The sequence below is a fragment of the Chrysemys picta genome, chromosome 7, assembly GCF_011386835.1.
Source record: "Chrysemys picta bellii isolate R12L10 chromosome 7, ASM1138683v2, whole genome shotgun sequence".
In the NCBI taxonomy this organism is placed as follows: domain Eukaryota; kingdom Metazoa; phylum Chordata; order Testudines; family Emydidae; genus Chrysemys; species Chrysemys picta.
Window position 1 is genome coordinate 31023524 of NC_088797.1, and position 17653 is coordinate 31041176.

The 17653-nt window shown below is 57.5% G+C and overlaps 2 protein-coding genes across 6 annotated transcripts in view; one reads left to right on the forward strand and one right to left on the reverse strand.

Moving 5' to 3' along the window:
• The first annotated feature begins 86 nt into the window (after nt 1–86).
• Nucleotides 87–11395, forward strand: ZFTA (zinc finger translocation associated). Its single transcript, XM_005305598.5, has 5 exons — nt 87–1414; nt 2368–2832; nt 3678–4073; nt 4447–4872; nt 6070–11395. Exons 1-5 carry the CDS (start codon nt 1348–1350, stop codon nt 6609–6611), a joined length of 1896 nt encoding a protein of 631 aa, XP_005305655.2. The 5' UTR covers nt 87–1347; the 3' UTR covers nt 6612–11395.
• An 875-nt stretch (nt 11396–12270) lies between these two features.
• Nucleotides 12271–17653, reverse strand: part of RTN3 (reticulon 3) — a 40421-nt gene continuing 35038 nt past the window's right edge. For all 5 annotated transcript variants that reach the window (XM_065552982.1, XM_065552981.1, XM_005305566.5 and 2 more), the window contains 4 exons: nt 17518–17587; nt 16506–16552; nt 16087–16145; nt 12271–14267 (listed from right to left, as the gene is read on the reverse strand). In XM_065552982.1, coding sequence (XP_065409054.1) covers nt 14222–14267; nt 16087–16145; nt 16506–16552; nt 17518–17587 — 222 coding nt within the window. In that variant the 3' untranslated portion in view covers nt 12271–14221. The remainder of the gene's footprint in view (nt 14268–16086; nt 16146–16505; nt 16553–17517; nt 17588–17653) is intronic.

Here is a 17653-nt window from a genome sequence, read left to right on the forward strand (position 1 = left end):
AGGGGCTGGGCCATGCGCCACCTACCGGCCGAGAGGGGGATTGCAGGATGTGGGAGGGGAGGGGAGGGGCGGGGATTGTAGCGGTGAGCCCCGCTCCGTGGGGACAGGGATGGGGACTGGTCTATATGGGGGCATTCTACAGGGGCAGGCAGAGGCCCACCCCCGGGACAGGGAAGGGAAAGGGCTGAGCCCAGCCTCACGGACATAGGGAGAGGAAGGGAATTCTGTAGGAGATGAGTCCCGTTCCCTGGGCACAGGAAGGGGATTCTATAGGGGAGGGGATAGTATAGCGGCTGAGCCCCGCCCCTGGGGGACAGGAAAAAGGAGAGGGAATTCTATAAGGGATGGGGATTCCATAGGGTCTGAGCCCCACCCCCTGGACACGAGGGGGGGGCGAGTTATATGTGCTGGGCTTTGCTCCCCGAGCACAGCGAAAGGGAATTCTTCAGGGACTGAATCGTGCCCCTCAGGAACGAGGAGGGGGAGGGGATTTTATAAGGGACGGGATTCCATGGGGCAGAACCCGACCCCCAGGACACATATGGGGGATTCTGTAGTGGATGGGGGTTGGAGCAGTGAGAGAGTGTGGGGATGGCACTGGGGATGCCCGTGGAGTGGGAGACAACGTGGGGGGCAGAGGTTTCGCCCAGGCACAGGGATCGGTCTCCTCAGTGCGGGGGCGCTCTGTGCTGCATGGGGTATAGTCGCTCCCAGCACCCCCCTTCGATCGGGGTAACGGGGGCCTGCAGGGAGCGCACCGCTCTGTGTTAGAACTGGGCGGTGCATTGATGGGAGTAGCAGAGACCTGGGGCATTTCAGTGTATCGCAAACGCCCCCTTATAGCCCAGCTCCCCCACTCTCTCCTGGGTTGGGGACTCAGAGTCGCGGGGTGTGTATGAGAGAACTGGGGCTGCTAATAACCATCGGAGCCCCCTTATATCCCAGCCCTCTACCCCATATATCCCCGTTCCCCTCCCCGTATCCCAGTCCCCGCCTTGAGTCCTCGCTCCCCTCTCTAGGGCTGGGGAGGGGACTCAGAGTCGCGAGGGGGGGGGGGCGGATGAGACCCGGGGGGTGCCCCCATCTCCTTCCCCCCACGCTGCAGAAATAGAGCGCGGCCCCTTTAAATTTACCCAGGAGCCCTTAAAGGAGCCCCAGGGGCCCCAGGCAGGAATCCCCACCCCGGCCGGAGCAGCCTGGCTCGGCCGCAGCCGCCGTACGGAGCCCGGGAGTCCCCTCCCCGCGCGGGCAGGGCTCTGCGGCAGCCCCGAGCCTGCCCCGCGGCCCCGGCGCGGATGGACAGGCGGCCGGAGGGGGGCGGGTGCTGACGGACGCACGGACAGAGGGATGGAGCCGCCTCCCTCTCCTCCCCCCCGCCGCCCCGTCAAACGGGAGCCCCTGGACCCGGAGGCAGGTGAGAACAAAGGGGGCGGCCGGCGCCCCCTGCCGGCCCTGGGGTGTGCAGGCGCCCAAGGGACCCGGGTGGGGGGTGACGGTCCCTTTAAGACTCCCTCCAATGGTCCTTTGAAGCCTTAGAACCCCCCCTCGCCCCTTTAAGACTCTCGCCCCCTCCTTTAAAGCAGCAAGCCCCCCATTTTGTAAGGAACGAATCCTCTATCCTGCTCCCCCTATGCCCCTTTAAGACCCCCCTCCCTAAAGACACACAGTCTTATAGAGCAGGTCTCCCCCCGCCACTGTCCACTCCCACTGCCGCTTTAAGGCCCCCCACCCATCTTATTGGTCAGGGTTCTTGTCCCCTGCTTCCCTCCCCTCCCCCAGGTCTCTTAAAGGGGTAAGTTCCTCCATCCCTTTTATCCTGTGGCTCTAAAAGGTGTCTCTAGGGCATTTAAAGGGGAGGGGGCACCCACGTTTTTGCTGGGGACTTAAAGGGGCAGCAACCTCTTCCCGTTGCGCTCTCAAGCCTCAGCTCTTAAAGGGGCAGGACGGTCGTGCCCTTTGCTGGGGTCCTAAAGGGCATGGAGCCCTCTGGTCACCGGGCTTCTCTCTTTTGGGTAGGGGCATGGAAGTTGAGGTTGATCCCTCACCCTTTGTCCCTCTAGGTCTTTTAAAGGGACAAGAGCCCCTTCTCTTCTGAGGACATAAAAGGACAATGTCCCCAAACACTGTACATAGCTCTGCCAGTGCCCCTCAATCCTCACCCGCAGCCCCTGGCCATCCCAGCCCTGGGCTCCCCGCACAGCTCTGCCAGTGCCCCTCAATCCCCACCCGCAGGCCCTGGTCTTCCCCCACAGTTCTGCTGCTGCCCCCTCAGTCCCCACATGAGACCCATCCTCCCATGCATACACTCTTGCCAAGATGCCAGGCTACAGTCTCACACATCCCTGCCCATGTGGTTTGTTTCACCAGAGGAATCCCCAAGCCAGGACAACTCCGGCAGCACCGAGGCCCCTGAGTTGATGCTAGGGGGGTCCCTGGCATGGAGGACCCCCAAGGAGCACCCTCTAATGGCCCCAGGGGGGCGGAAGTACTCAGATCACTGTGAGGAGCGGGCATCTCGGCCTGGGAAGAGCCGCATCCCTGGGCGGGACCATCGGCGCTATTATCACGAGCACTGGCGGGCTGAGTACCTGATGGACTTCAACCCGGCACGGCATGGCATGATCTGCATGGTGTGTGGCAGCGCGCTGGCCACCCTCAAGCTGAGCACCATCAAGCGTCACATCCGCCAGAAGCACCCCTACTCCGGGGGCTGGGGCCCCCGTGAGAAGCAGGTCATCATCCAGAGTTGGGACGCCCACCTCGGGCTGGACGGGGAGCTTGAGGGGCACGGAGACCTCGCCCAGGCACCTGACAGCCTGCAGGGAGCACAAGGTAGAGCACAAGTCCTATGCCCCAGGCACCCCCCCCCCATGCAGCCCTCCGCACTGTTCCTGCACATCCCCATCTCTGAATACCCATCCCCCTGTCCCTCTGCACCCCCAGCACTCCTCCACTGCCCTGGGCACCCACATGCTGCCCTAGGCAACCCCTCCCCTGAGCGCCCCTCTCCTGAATACTCTGACACATTCCTCAAACCTTGGCACCCCCATTCCCTGGGCAGTCTTCCAAAGCATCTCCCCACCTTTCCTTTCCCACAGGCATGCACCCCCACTCCAGAAATCTCTCCTCTAGTCTCTGGGGGCACCTGGGTCTCAATGAGGGCCTGCCCCCCCCCCTTAGGGAATCCACGTTGCCCAAATCCCCATTAGCACCAGGGACCTCGCACTCCCCCCTGCCCCACGCACCCTTCTTGTTGGGCAGCTAAGGCCCTTCCGCTGTAGGGGATGCTCCACTCTGCCCTGGTGTGAGCCCACGTGGTGCCTAGCCCTCCCATTTGTGATGGGGGAAGCTAGTAGCTGGGGAGAACAAGATGGGGGGGGGGGTTAGTGGGAGGGTGAGGGCATGGCAGGGGATGGGGAACTGGGGGGTGACTGACCCATCTCCATCTCTCAGGGGGGCTGTGGGGGAGGGGTATGCAGAAGAGCTGGGGTTCAGGGTTAGGAAGAAAGGGTGGCTGGTGCCAGGGTTAGGGGTATCTGGGGCACTGCCCCATCTCTGGCTCCTCCAGGGGCACTGTTGGCAGGGGCAGATACAGCCTGTGCCCCATGCCCATTTTGCTCAGGTGCTGGGGTCAGGGTTAGGGTGATGCAGGGCGCTGACCTGTCTGTCTCCCCCAGGGTTGCTGTCGGCGGGGGGCGGGTTCCGGCGTCGGCGCCGTGCCCCATGCCCATTCCCACGGGGGGCTGCCCGGCGGCCGGCGCTCGGAGGCAGGAAGGCATCACCCAGCGCCCGCCGGCTGGAGCGCTACGTGCGTGAGTCCCTGCAGAGCTGGTTCCAGGCCGAGTTCCTCATGGATTACGATGCCCAGGGCAACCGGCTGCGCTGCATGATGTGTGGGCGTGGGCTGCCCAGCCTCAACCTGGATGACATCAAGCGCCACGTGCTGCAAGCCCACCCCGCCTCGCTCGCCTTCAGCCCCGCTGAGAAGGGTGCCATCCTGGAGGCCTGGAACTCCCGCGCCCTGGTGCTGGCTGCGGGCAAGGGCTGGGCGCCGCAGGGGGAGCGCCCTGCAGGTGAGGGAGCAGGGAGACCAGGTTGAGGGGACCCTCTCGTGGATGGGGGGGCTGGGGTGGGTGTGGGACCTCAGTGGGTGAGGGGGAGGCTGGAGAGACTGGGGTGAGGGCTGGAGAGTCTGTGGGTGAGGGGAACATTCCCTCTCCTGTGCCCTCTCTGAGGGGGTGGGCTGGGGTAACAGCATGTGTCACAGGTGGGGGCAGTCCTAGCCTTTGATGGGGAGGGAGGGAGAGTGTGTGTGTCTGTGTGTCTATCTGTGGGGATGGGAGCAGAGTATGTCGGTGCTGTTGTGGGACAATCTGTCTGTGCCTATGGGGCACCCACATGTGAACACCCCCCAGCACCTCTGTCTTGATCCCCAACTCTTCCTAGAGCCCGATGCCCCCTCCCCTGGGGACCTTAGTGCTGAGGCCTCTGAGCCAGGCTCGGCAATGGCTGCCCCAGAGCCAGAGGAGAGCAGCTCCCCGGAGAGCTGGGCCAAGGAGGAGCCTGTGGCGCCGTGGGAGCTGGATGCGGGGGGGCCGCTGCGGGGTAAAGACCATCGGCGCCACTTCCAGGAGCACTGGCGGCTGGAGTACCTGATGGACTACCACGGCGAGCGGCACGGGCTGGTGTGCATGGTGTGTGGGGGAGCACTGGCCACCCTCAAGATGAGCACCATCAAACGCCACATCCGCCAGCGGCACCCTGACTCCACCCTGCTCAGCCACCAGGTCAAAGCCCTGATCGTGGAGGAGTGGAACCGCAAGGTTGCCCAGCTGGTGGAGATGGGGGCACCTCTGCCAGAGCAGGCCTCAGGTGAATGGGGGTTGGGGCTGGGGCCAACCAGCTGCTGGCCTTCCCATAGGTACTTGAGACGCTGAGGAGCATGCCCTGCCATCCAGCCCTGGGCACCGGGGTGTTCCATGGGGCAGAAGCCGAGGGCCATGCCCTGCCATCCAGCCCTGGGCAAGATGGGTAGGGGGAGCTGCTGCTAGCGTCTCATGGGGAGAGGGACAAGCAAAGAGGATTCAGTGCTGTGTGGCTGTCTCAGAATAGCCAGGGACAGGGTGACAGGTCAGATGGAGGCAGGGCTGCTGGGGACTTCCTCCCCGCAGGGAAGATGTCAGGGGGTGCCTAGTGTCCAAAGCAAGTGCTAGGGCTGCAGGGAGTAGAGGCAGCCGGGACCACATGTAGAAGCCCTGGCCTGTACTCTGAACAGTAACAGCCCTCGTCTGCCTCCCTCTGCTACCTGCAGTGCATGTGCTGCAAGGACCAGAACCCCACCTGGTGGCAGCAGGTGGTACTGCACCCTGCAGCCCCTCCTGTGTTCCCCCACAGTAGCCCCAGGGGTATTGCAGCCTGCAGGAGCGCAACACATCCCCCCTCGTGGCAGCAGGAAGCATTGCACCCAGTAGCAGCTCCATGAGTCCCCCTGGTGGTAGCGGGCGGCACTGCAGCCAGCAACAGCTCCACAAATGACCCCCAGTCACCAGCAGAGAAGCTGTGTGCCTGACCCACCCCAGGACCTGTGTGAGCACTGGCTTCTTCCAAACCAGCTCTGAAAAAGACTGGATCAGAATCAGCACCAGAGAGGCCCTTCCCCCACACAAAGTCAAGCTGGATTGGAACCAGTGTCCAAGAGGCCCTGAGTCCCCCTGCATTTGGGCTGGATCAGAACAGCACCATAGGTGAATGTCCCCTCCCCCTCGCAGCCAGGCTGGGCTCAGCAGCAGTGCTCTTGAGACACCCCCCACCACACACTGCAGCTGGGCTAATTCCCCCTTCCATGGGGAGGGAGGTGGGTGGGATGTGCCATGTGACATATCCCAGCTGTGGGGTGATCTCTGAGCCATGAGGGTGGGGCCATGGAGCTCTGCTGTGGAGCCACAGGGTCAGCAATTCCATCAAGCCCAGGGATGTGGGAATGAGGCCTGAGTCTGTGCAGTGGGGGGGAGACAGGGGGGCCAAGCACGGTACCTAGCTTAACTTGACCTCGCTCTGTCGCCTTTCCAGGAGACTCCCAGAATCCTTTGCAGCCATCTAGCCCCGAGGAGCTGGATGAGGATGTGCAGCTACCTGCAGAGAGGGAGGGGGAGGAGGAGGAAGAGGAGGAGGAGGAGAGTGTGTTGGTGGTGGGGACGCCCCCATCCACCCCACAGAGCCCCGCTGACCCCACAGCTGGCCCCCAGACGGGCCCGGCACCTGCACCGCGGCGGGAGCAGCGGCGGAACTACCAGCTGCACTGGCGCGTGGAATACCTGATGGACTACGATGGCAGGCGGCACGGGCTGGTGTGCATGGTGTGCGGGGGGGCGCTCGCCACCCTCAAGGTGAGCACCATCAAGCGCCACATCCTGCAGGTGCACCCCTTCTCCTTGGACTTCACCCCAGAGGAGCGGCAGACCATCCTGGAGGCCTACAATGAGACGGCCCTGTGCTATGAGCCTGCCCTGGGGGAGGAGTCTGAGGTTAAGCCCTGCCCCTTCCTCCAGGCCACTCCTGCTGATGGGGAAGAGGCAGAGTTGGCCTGTGCCCCACCCACCAGCACAGCATAGTTGATGGACAGGACTCCATCTTGACTCCTGGGAGCAAGGGTGGGGGGTCCAGGCTATGGACAGACACCCCTTGCTTAGAGCGTTTGTTTGGGAGTAGGATAGGGGGTTCTGCACCCACCCATGCTACAGACGTTGCCCCGTGAACTACACAGCACCTTCCCCCACTCCCATCCCCACCCTGATGCATCTGGTCCTCACGCACTGATACTCCATAGCCCAAGCTGTGGGGTGGGGGAAAGGGCCTCACATGGCCCCCTATAGCTTTTAATCCCCCCCATCCGAGCTGGGGATGGCACAGAAATGGGGTTGTTGGGGATGGGGTCACATGGGGCTGGAACCCAGCTGCTCAGCGAGCCGGTGGGATAGGGCGTTTGCAAGACATGGGTGGTGGGGGGAAGGGATGAAATCATCTCCCTGCCCGGGGCAGGCACTAGTGAGCAAGGGGGCAGCTGCTCTATTTAAGGGGCCAGTTCCAAACCCCTCCTGGGACTCTTCCCGGCCCCCAGGATAGCTGGTTTGAAAAGCTAATGCTCCCCGGCTGCTGCTACCAACTCCCAGCCTCCCCCGGATCCCATCTGGCCTCCAAACGGGGCCCATCTCTTCCTGTCGTCCCCCCGCATCCTCCCCAGCTGCAGGTTTTCACCCCAGCAGCCTCTTCCTGGCACAGGTGCAGACTGGAATCCATGTCCCTTGGAGCTAATTGGATGTAAGCCCAATGCTCCCATTGACCTCCCCTTTCCCCAACCCACTCCAGGGAAAGTGCCACCCTCTGTGGAGAGTCTAGACTGGCCTTTGCAGTTGTTTATTAGCTTAATTAGCTCCAGGAGTCATCGCACCTCACCTAGATGCAACATCCTAAGAAACTTCCTTGGGCTGAAGTTAAACTGACCCTCCCCCGCTGGCACCAGGGAGCCCCGCTAAGTAACCCGCTCCCCTGCCGAATGCCAAGCAGTGCCGCTCACGTGAGCTGTGCAAGGCCTCGGCCTCCATCACACCCATTTTTATACCAGCCCCAAGGGCGCGTGGATGGTCACCCAACTGGACCACAGCGTTTTATACTCGCTTCCACCTGGTGTCAAGGGGGGAAGCGGGGTCCCTGCCTTGAGCTGTGGGGGCTGGAATTTCAAGTACTGAAGCAAGGTCGGGAGCAGGGCTGCGGCTGGGGGGCCTCGGACGGGGGGTAAGAGAGGTTGAGGCTGGGGGGCCTCGGACGGGGGTAAGGGAGGTCGAGGCTGGGCTGCAGCTGGGGTTGGGGCTGAGGTCTGGAGTGGGGACAGAACTGCAGCCAGGGGCCAAGGCTGGGGGCGGGAGCAGAACCACAGCCGCCAACTGGAAAAGGATGGGTCATTTTCTGCTCGAGCTGCCAGGCTTCACAAGGGTCCTGTCCTAAGCTCCCAGCTGCCCCTTGTGTGGCCAATAGCCCTGTATCCCTCCACCAGGCAGAGGCAGCATCTGTTGAGTGGCAGCGATCCCTCCCCTTCGTTCTTGGCTCTGCACTGGCCCCCCTCTCCCCAGTGATGGGGGTGGGGATTGATGTAGGTGCCCGGGGCACTCCTGCATGGTCCTGTCTCTGACGTAGGCTGGCAATGGGATACTGGTCTAGATGGGCCTAGTGTTGTAATGCAGAGGGAGGAGGGGGACACTGGCTTTGATGGGCCCGTTGGTCTGAGCTGGGGCAGGGAGAAGGGAGACCTGGCCCCATAGGATGCAGGATGAAAGCTCCTTGCAAACCCTTGACAAGCTGGAGCCGCTGGCCCCTGACTGCCATAGACAGACCGGGGCAACGCTGTCTCCCCCTTCCCTGCTTGCCAAAGCTGCTCCTGCTGGCAGCAGAGAACGTGATGCCGCCCTACACTGAGCACACGGGGGCCTGTTCCAGCTGCTACTTTGCTAATGCTAGCCAATGTGCCCCTCCCAGCTGCATTCAGGGGCAGTGGTAAGTGGCTCCCACTTTACAAGGGGGAAACTGAGGCACAGAGGGGCTTTCCCTGTGCTCGACTCTGGCTTTCTGGAAGATGGCCCGGCCTTGCAACTCCAGGGGGTGGGAGAGCCGCTGGAGACAAATCCACCAGCAACCGCCTGTACTTGCACCCTTGCTCCTAGCCTGCTCTGATCAGGGTACTGAGCCAGTTGTGGATCCACACTAGTGCACCCAGCCTCCTTAGCACAGGGGTAGAGTGTTACCCTAGAGCGTGGGGGGAGCCCTAGGGTTACCCCACCAACCCCTTGCTGCTGCCCCCACTTCTCCTCCAAGGCACTGGGGCCATTCAGTTTTGCTCATGTCACTCTAATCATCCATAGTGGGAGATCTTTCAATGCTTCCCCCCCATGTCATCTCTAGGCTGGGGGAGGAGGGGGACCCGCTTTCCGCTCTCTCTGACACAGCAGCCGCCCCCTTGTGCTGGGGCAGCTCTGCTCACGTGCAGCCAGGCTCCAACGTGATGGGTTTTAAGCAGCCTCCTCTTCAAAGTGCACCGGGACAGCACCCTTTGAGGCTCCATCTCCGAGCAGCTGCATGAGCCCATCATCTCCACTTGCTGTAGAGAAGTTGCCTATCAAAGAACAGCAAAATGCAGCCATGGGGCTATAATGCTGCATGGGAGGCAGACCTAGTGGTTAGAGACCTGGCTTCAATTCCCTGCTCCCCCATAAACTTCCTGTGGTTCCTTGGGGAACTTATTTAGGCTCAGTGCCCCTCTCTCTACAATGGGGATAATAGCACTGCTCTGCCTCTTGGGGGGAGGAGGGAGAATAAATGCATTAAGGATTCTGGGGGGCTCAGATCCAGTGGTACTTTAGATGAAAGGTTGCAGCTGATGGGCTGTAGGGTTAGATGGGGGCCCATTGGTCTGATCTGGGAGCATGGGGGAAGCAGCCTGGCTGGGCCTATTGCTCTGAGCCAGGGAAGATACTGGGGGTAGGAGGGGCTCGAGAGGCCTCTGGTTCTGATCCATGCTGCATAATCTAGACCAAAAAGGTGCTTAGATGTTACAGCAGAGTTGCCTTAGCACAGCTGAGGGGGAAGTGAACTGGGGATAGAAACAAGGCCTCATTCTCGTACAGCTCCTCTCCTCTACTGCAAGGAAAAACCCTGGGCCCTGGCTTGGCTCAGGTTGTGACAGTAGAAGGGGGCAGAGCTAGCACGTTACTATCTAGAGCCCATCATGCAGGGCTGGATCTGCTGCTAAACACTCCCCTCCTCAAGGAGGAATAGTCCCCGGACACTTCGGGCTCCGGTAGCTGTGAAGAGCAGAAACCAGCCATAGCAATGGGTGGTGCTGAATTCCCACCCCACACAGCTCTCAGCCGAGAAGGGGCAGGTCTTCCTCCTTCCAGCCAAGCTCTGCTGCAGTCCAGGGTTGGCGGGGGGAGTCTGATGCAAATCTAACAGCCCTACCGCAAGCCTCACGTTTAGTGCCCCATGGCAAGCCCCTCCTTTCAAGAATAGCTTTGGGCTCCAGCCAGCACTATGGCCCCTGCCTGAGCTATTAAGAGCTGGGTGTAGCGATGGGAAGGCAGGAGCTGTGCAGCAGGCAGCTGGTAGAAATACCCAGCTCCCAGCCTTCTAGACTGAATGGCTCTTTCCTGTGAAGCTGCATAGCTAGTGTTCAAGAGCTGCCTTTGTGTAATCATGCTTCCTCTGTGCGCCCACCCCAGCCACGAATGGAGGTTCATAGCTCTTCAGCTTCAAGGTAGAGGCCTGAAGAGCAAAGTAGGACGGTGAGCCCAGGAATCCCTTACCCTACACAGCAGGTTTGGCGGGAGGGTAGAAGACACAAGTTAACATTCCAGGCCTTCATGGGTAACACGCCAAGTGACATCAAGCCCCTGCCCCATGGCACAGGGCTGCTTTTTCACAGGAGCTGCAGGCTCTCCCTCTGGACTCAGAAGGTGCCTGCACCCTGGAGGCATTTTGCTTGTAGATTCTTACCTTGGTTTTAGTGCTAGCTCCAGCATCTCAGAGCATGCTCTAGTGACCACGCCTGATGTGTTGGAAGTGGTTATCCAAGGGGAGTCTTCGTGGTTCCAACGCTGTTGCATGAATGGTGTTCAGAGCCATCTTCTTGGGCTTCCCTTCTTCCATTCCAGCTCTGTATATACCCTGCTCTGGAGAGCAGGTAAGGTGGGTTCTTAACATACAAAGATATGCAAAGTTAGGACATTTCACAGTCTCCATTGGTGCATGCTGCGGGCAAGTCCAGCAAAGCCGGTTTCAGACTCTCACGTGAAGTCTATAGTGATTGGTAGCTGCCATCGGTTTAGGTTTTTGTACTTTACCAGCGTAGGTACCACTAAGATGGTAGGTCACTAGGCACGGGAACAGTCACGCTTGCCAGTGTAGGAGGTAGGTAGCCCAGCTTAGAGGCCTCACTTTCCAGAATTTTCCAGGCGTATGGAGAGTAGCAGCTTGATTCAAATCTCAATCTTCCCTACCACGAATGACGTTACAAAAACCAGGTGGCAGGTTGGTGTCATTTGAGTTACGGACTTAGCTGTGCCCATCTTGACTAGACGCTACAATCATCTCAGTTAAGCCCTACCTGAAGCCTGAGTGGTTTCGAGTGAAATGTTTTTATACACCACCCCTCCCTCCCCTCCAGAGAGCGACTTGCTCCTTGTAGCTACCATGTAAATGTTCTGAATTATATTTATATGCCTATGTTACACTTTAGTGACAGTATTGGAATATTTGTACGTGGTCCTCGTGAAAAGGTGTTTTGCATCAGTATGTTTTTTTATATGCATATGTTTTGTAAACATGTTAAATAAAGCCTTTCAAAAGATGCAGTTTTGAAGTGCATTGATTTGCAGGGTTATCGCCTAAAAAGAACCCTACTGCCATTGCTTCTCCACTGCTTGAGTCTGCAAGATCCTTGCTTTAGGAGCTGGCGTCAATTATAATTCTTTAGGGCAAAGAGGAGCATTCAGAAGAATAACTAAATGGCTCAACTGCAGAGTTTTGTTCACTGATTGAACACCTGGTCTAGCGCAGATGCTCTTAGTCACTTTAGCCGTCTTAAAAATGGTTTAGTTTCTTCCTAAACCAGGTGAACTAAATGTGCGTAGAAACAGATTTAATCATTCAGTGCTACACCTCAATGCAGACAGACACTCTTCAAAACTGGTTCAAGCGTCTGAGATGAGTTTGGATTCCTCTCGACCTGAGTTAGGTTGGTGCCCTGAGCTAAGCAAACAGGGGTAGAAACAGTCAAAGTGGTGGATGAGGTGAGTGAGTGTTTATAGCTCAATGGCAACTTCAAAATACCACACAGCTATTGCGCCAGGCAGCAGGTCTGTGTTGCCATCTTTCCATAGGAGTCTCGCTGATACTCTCCTGCAGAGATGAGCTTTAGCTTGATGACAGAACGGGCCTGAGGAGTGGAGTTGTCAATCACGATCCTCAGCCCAAAGCTTTTAAGATAAGGCCTGAGACTCAATGGCCCAGCCTGAAGAGCAGGCCCGAGACCCTGAGGTCAACAGAGACAGTGGAAGAGAGCCAGAACAACGCCTCACGCTCTGCTCCCTGCTCCCCCAATGACAGGTGAGCTATGGGGAATGCAGATGGCTCGCGTATTCCAGCTGCTGAGGCTAACTCCATCCCACCCACCATCTACCCCGACAATCCCCCAAGACGACTGACACAGGAAACGAAGCTGGGACCTGTCCATGGTGTTTTTTATTAATACCACATCATTTGCAGTGTGACAGGAACCGGGTTATCAGCTCCCGGGGCACTACTGTAATTTATGCTGCACGCACGCACACGCACACACACACACACAGAGCTTCATTAGTAGTTTGTTTCCGGTTTTTTGTCTACATGTTCTCTTTAAAAAAAAAACAAAAACAAATTGCCTGGCACAAAGATCTGTTCAACGTATCTCACAACAGCAGTAACAGAACAGATGTAAGAGCTGGGCCGACAGCTTCCAGTGCAGAAGAGGTCCTGGGGAAGGGGTGGAAAGAAGTCAGGGCAGGATGATCAGTGCAGTTTCCACGGGGGAAAGCAGAGAATGTGGTTTGATGCAGTGATGCTGAGAAAAGACCAGGGCAGGAGCAAAGAGGCTTTGAATTCCCTGCACTCATCCCCACAAGCTTTGCTTGGGAAGAAGAGAAGGTGGCCCAGCCAGTTATAAGCCCTATGGCTGTCAGCACGTGGCTTATCAGGCCAGGGGGCATATTCCCTGTAATAGACAACCTGCATCTAGGCTTTGAGTCAGTTGGGCTCAGTTCAAAAGCAGAGTTGTATTTTTTGTTTGAACGCTGCCTCGCAGGGCTCGGAATTCCCATCTCCATTAGCAGATGCTGTGCTAAAAAGGAGCCTGAGCGTCTGTCTCTAAAGCAGCCAAAGCCTCCCTTCTCCCTGCCCCACTAAACTGATACGAGGGAGGTGAGAATCCCCCTCGTCCCCTTGAACCCAAATGCCGTATGAATGGCTCATTCATCCACTGGGCATTTTCCTTCCTCTCCTGTTAGCAGTGCTTCCTTCCCCCTGGAAAAGCAACAGAGGTGGGCTTTTGGTCTAGGTCTCAGCACCGCCACCTTTCACCGGGCACAGCAGGCTGGTTAAAGACTGACTCCTTCTGACCAGAGGAAACTCAAAGCTACCTTCAAATAAAGTTCAGCGAGTTAACAGTGTACAAAAAATACAAATTGTGAAATATGCCGCTCTAAGACTATTCTGCACACTAGAGTGTTAAGTACCATTTCTCCACCCAGCTGGGGTTCAAAGGGACCTTTGCTCCCTGCTGCCAGGACGGCAAGCGGGCAAGGCAGCATGTGGCGCTGTCTCAGTAGTTCAGCTCAGTGGTCACCCGCCCTCCGGGGGCGGAGATAGGAGTTATGACAGCAGAGGAGTCACATGCAGAATTCGGGGGTTGGGGGGTGTTGTTTTTCCTCTACACAAGTTTACAGCAGTGTACAGCAGATACAGACATTTTCATCTCAGAGTAAGAAATAAAAGGTACAACCTGGGAAAGGGGTGGGGAGCACATTGCAGGAACTGGAGAGGAGAGGGATGAACCAGACTAAAGCACAGAACTGATGTCACGTAGGGGTACAAACCCCCCTTTCGATCAGCAAGGGGGAGGGGGCAGTTTCCTGGACTTCCCACCCCACCCTTTTCAGTACAAGTCCCTGACCCCCAAGGAGCCGGCTGGGGGAGTATTTGGGGAGCAGGGAATGTGGAAGTGTAGGAAGCCAAGGAGAGGGAGAGAGGGATGTCTCCTTGCAGCGATTCCCCTTGGCAGGCAGGCAAATGTTTGGTCGAGCAGAGAGCCACCCTGCCCTCATTGGAGGCTGGGAACCGAAGAGGAGCCAGCGTTCAGAGCAGCATTCGGTTCCCTGCGATCGGGGACAAGACCCTTACAATTGTTCAGGTGTGCTGAGGCCTCCCCTAATGGCTTTGACGCCAGGTCTCCTTTAGTCTGGTGCACGTTCTGAGCCCAATTCTAGGCTTAGAAAAGCAAATGCCAAATAATAACAAGAAACGCTTGGAATGCAGGCTCAAGCTGACTCAGCATGTTCCTTCATAGGTACAAGTAACAATGGTTATAACTATCGCATGGAGTTTAGTAATGGCTGGATCCTGGGGCTGCCCACCCCCCAGCTTATTCTGGCTTTTTCTTCACCATTCCTGGAAGTTTTGCTTGGATCCTACAGGAAAAGAAGTGGGGAGAGGGTGAGTTTTAAGGGCCAAGAGGTCAGCTGGATGCTCATTAACGTGTGACAGGCTAGTGGTTGGATCATGCAAGACGTACATGAGGCTACAAGCTACTGGACCGGAGGCTTTGGCTCAGGCAGCAGACACCCATGCTTTGAGACTTTCTACCTCTGCAGACATGATGGGTTGTCACTGCACTAGGTTTACTGAGGACCCTCTGTGTGGCTCTCTTCTTTCTGTTCAGCACCTGTTCTGAAGAGCATCTTGTGCCCCAAACGCTCTTGGTTTGAGGGCTTGTGGAGGAATTTAGCGCTCATGGAAGCTGTGGAAGAATCAGACTAGACTGAAAGCTTTTGGGGCTGGAACAGTCGCATGTATGTACACACGGACGAGCACACTACACTGGGAGCTACTGGAATGCAACTAAGGGAGGGATTTTCAAAGTGTCCAACTCCCCTTACAAGTCAATGGCAGTCAGGCATCTAGAGCAGAGGTGGCCAGACTATGGTTCGTGAGCCACATGCGGCTCTTTTACAGTTTAATGGTGGCTCCTGGAGCCCACCATGCCCCCCCTTCTCCACCTAACAGACGGGCAGGGAAGGGAGCTTGGGGCTTCTGCCCTCTGGCGGGGTTCTGGGCTTCAGCCCCGCGGGGTGCCCCTGCTAGGGCCCCGAGCCTTGGCAGGCGCCTCCCATGGGGCAGAAGTCTCAAGCTCCAACCCCTGCTGCAGGGCTGAAGCCCCGAGCCCCGGCAGGTGCGCCTGGCTCTCGAGGTTCTGAAGATTATCGTATGCGGCTCAGAGAGTCAGTAAGTTTGGCCACTCCTGATCTAGAGTGTCAGATGGAACAGGCCCAGTAGCTGTAATCGCTGCGCCAACCACCAACACGCCCAGCAGAGATGTTTCTCTTCTGCAGTAGGAAGCAGCGCTCACCAGCAGCGTTCCCTCTAATTTTTTATGTCCATGTGCGGAGTGAATTTTGCTTTGTGCACCAATATAGTGGTGCACAAAATTCATGTGATGGTGGTGGGGCTGAGGGGTTTGGGGTGGGGCTCGGGGTGGGGCTCAGAGCTGGGGCAGAGGGTTAGGGTGTGGGGGGAGTGAGGGCTCCGGCTAGGGGTGAAGGCTTTGGGGTGTGGCCGGGGATGAAGAGTTTGGGGTGTAGGAGGGGGCAGAGGGTTGTGGTGCGGGCTCTGGAGTGGGGCCAGGGATGAGGGGTTTGGGGTGCAGGCTGTCCCAGGGCTGCGGTGGGGAGAGAGGACTCCCCGCAGCCCTCTCTCGCCGCAGCAGCTTGGGGCCAAGGGAGAGGCACCTCTCCCCGGCTGCGGAAGCTCCAGTTGGGCTGGGCCAAGAGAGGGGCTCCTCTCACCAATGGCACCGATGGGGCCTGGGGAGGTGATCCTCTCCCCCAGCCACGGCAAGTCCAGGGCAGGTCCACACTGGGGCTGGCGAGAGGGGCGCCTCTCCCCGCCGCGATAGGTCTGTGCTACTTGCCTCCAAGGAAGCCTTACTAGCCAAGAGCAGTTTGAAGAGACAATGAACTTGCATGGTCCATATGAAGTCAGCAGATCAGGTGCACCCCAACCCCTACTAGCAATGCCTCTCAGTCAAGGCTCATTCACAACAGCTAAGTCCAGTTCAGACTGAGTCGGTACTGCTGCACCTAGAAGCCCCACTATGCTGGCAGCTGTACAGACAGAAGGTCCAATCCTCAGGAGAGGAGTCGTCCTCTGCCTGGGACTCCTGGCTCTCAGGTGACAGGGAAGGTGCTATTTTGATAGTGGGGTTTTTAGAGAAGTGCTGAGTGGACTCACTTTGCAATAATCGACTTAGTCTGGTCCCGGATGATTCCAACGTAGTGATCGATCTGCGTCTAAGGAAGAACCAACGGGTTAGGACAGCTGGAAGGGGAAGTGTATCCAACAGACAGCAGTAGTGCTTCCCTGAAAGGCTGCCTCAGTTTACCTTTTAAGGACAGATAGGGCCATCACGACCAACCTGACCTCTGTAACGTAGCTACCAACTTAGCATAGGCAAACTTTAGCTAGGACCATGGAGACTCCAGATATTTCTGCATTTCTCCTCTGACGAAGCCACTGCCTTAAATTCACATGCAGCACATGGAATTCTGACAAAAGTCTATTGCAGGGTATTTTTACAGTGTTTGGAGGAGGATCCAGTAGCTAAACAAGCTGCTAAACGATGCGTGTGCTGGGAGACTGTGATGACTCACCTTGTATTTCTCATAGACAACTGGAATACCGAAAATCAGCAATTCTCCTGCAAGAGACAGACAGGTCACTGGGAAGACAATAACTCTTTGTACTCTGGCTGCCCATGGAAACGTACTGCCTTGTGTAAGGAGCAGCCCTGTTGCTTTCAGAGAATTACTGCAATACAGTCAGCATCAGGACAGGGTTCTATCTATGCCCTCTTTACTTCAGCCCCTCACAATCTCTAACAGAGCTATCCTCCCAGCACCCCGGAGGCAGGGCGGTGCTGTTATCCCCATTTTACAACTGAGTAACAGGCACAGAGAGACCAAGTGACTTGCCCAAGGTCACACAGGATATCTGTGCCAGAGCAGGGAATTGAATCTGGGGGTATGTCTTCACTTACCGGAGGGTCCGGCGGCAGGCAATCGATGTTCTGGGATCGATTTATCGCGTCTGGTTAAGACGCGATAAATCGATCCCGGATCGATCCCGGAAGTGCTCGCCGTCGACGTCGGTACTCCAGCTCGGCGAGAGGAGTACGCGGCATCGACGGGGGAGCCTTCCTGCCGCGTCTGGACCCGCGGTAAGTTCAGACTAAGGTACTTCGAATTCAGCTACGTTAATAACGTAGCTGAATTTGCGTACCTTAGTCCGAAGTGGGGGCTTAGTGGGGACCAGGCCTTAGTCTCCTAGGTTCCAACCTAGTGTGCTAACCACTTGGCTATCCTTTTGGCTCCTTAATACCCATTAGTAAATGCTATGGGGTGCTCAGAGTAGAACCCTGGTTTCCTAACTGCTAGTCCCTTCCCGTAAGAGAACTAAGGGGTTAAACAGAGGTTCATTGGTTAGGGACGGACAAACTAGAAGCTGATGAAATGGTTCCCAAGGCCTAGTCTTTGAGGTCCACGTTAATCTACACTGGATGGGCTCCTTGACTGACAATGAAAGGAATAGGTTGCTAGATAGACCAGGAAACGCCCCCACCTCACAGAGGCCCATTGCCTTCTTGAACTGAGGCCGCTCTCTTACCAAGAATGAGGAGGGTGATCCCATTGAACACAGCCCCGACGTAAGTCATCAGCCACATGACAACTGCCAGCTGGAAAGGGAAAGTGCAGTTCTGTTAACGGGCACAGCCATGCTGCTCAGCAGCACTGACCTGCTT

Bases quoted from the DNA above. Each gene is read 5' to 3' on its own strand.
- ZFTA (XM_005305598.5), top strand. From the start codon at position 1,348: ATGGAGCCGCCTCCCTCTCCTCCCCCCCGCCGCCCCGTCAAACGGGAG. The intron at 2,833-3,677 runs GTAGAGCACAAG...TGTCTCCCCCAG, and splicing joins CAGCCTGCAGGGAGCACAAG to GGTTGCTGTCGGCGGGGGGC. The intron at 4,873-6,069 runs GTGAATGGGGGT...TCGCCTTTCCAG, and splicing joins TCTGCCAGAGCAGGCCTCAG to GAGACTCCCAGAATCCTTTG.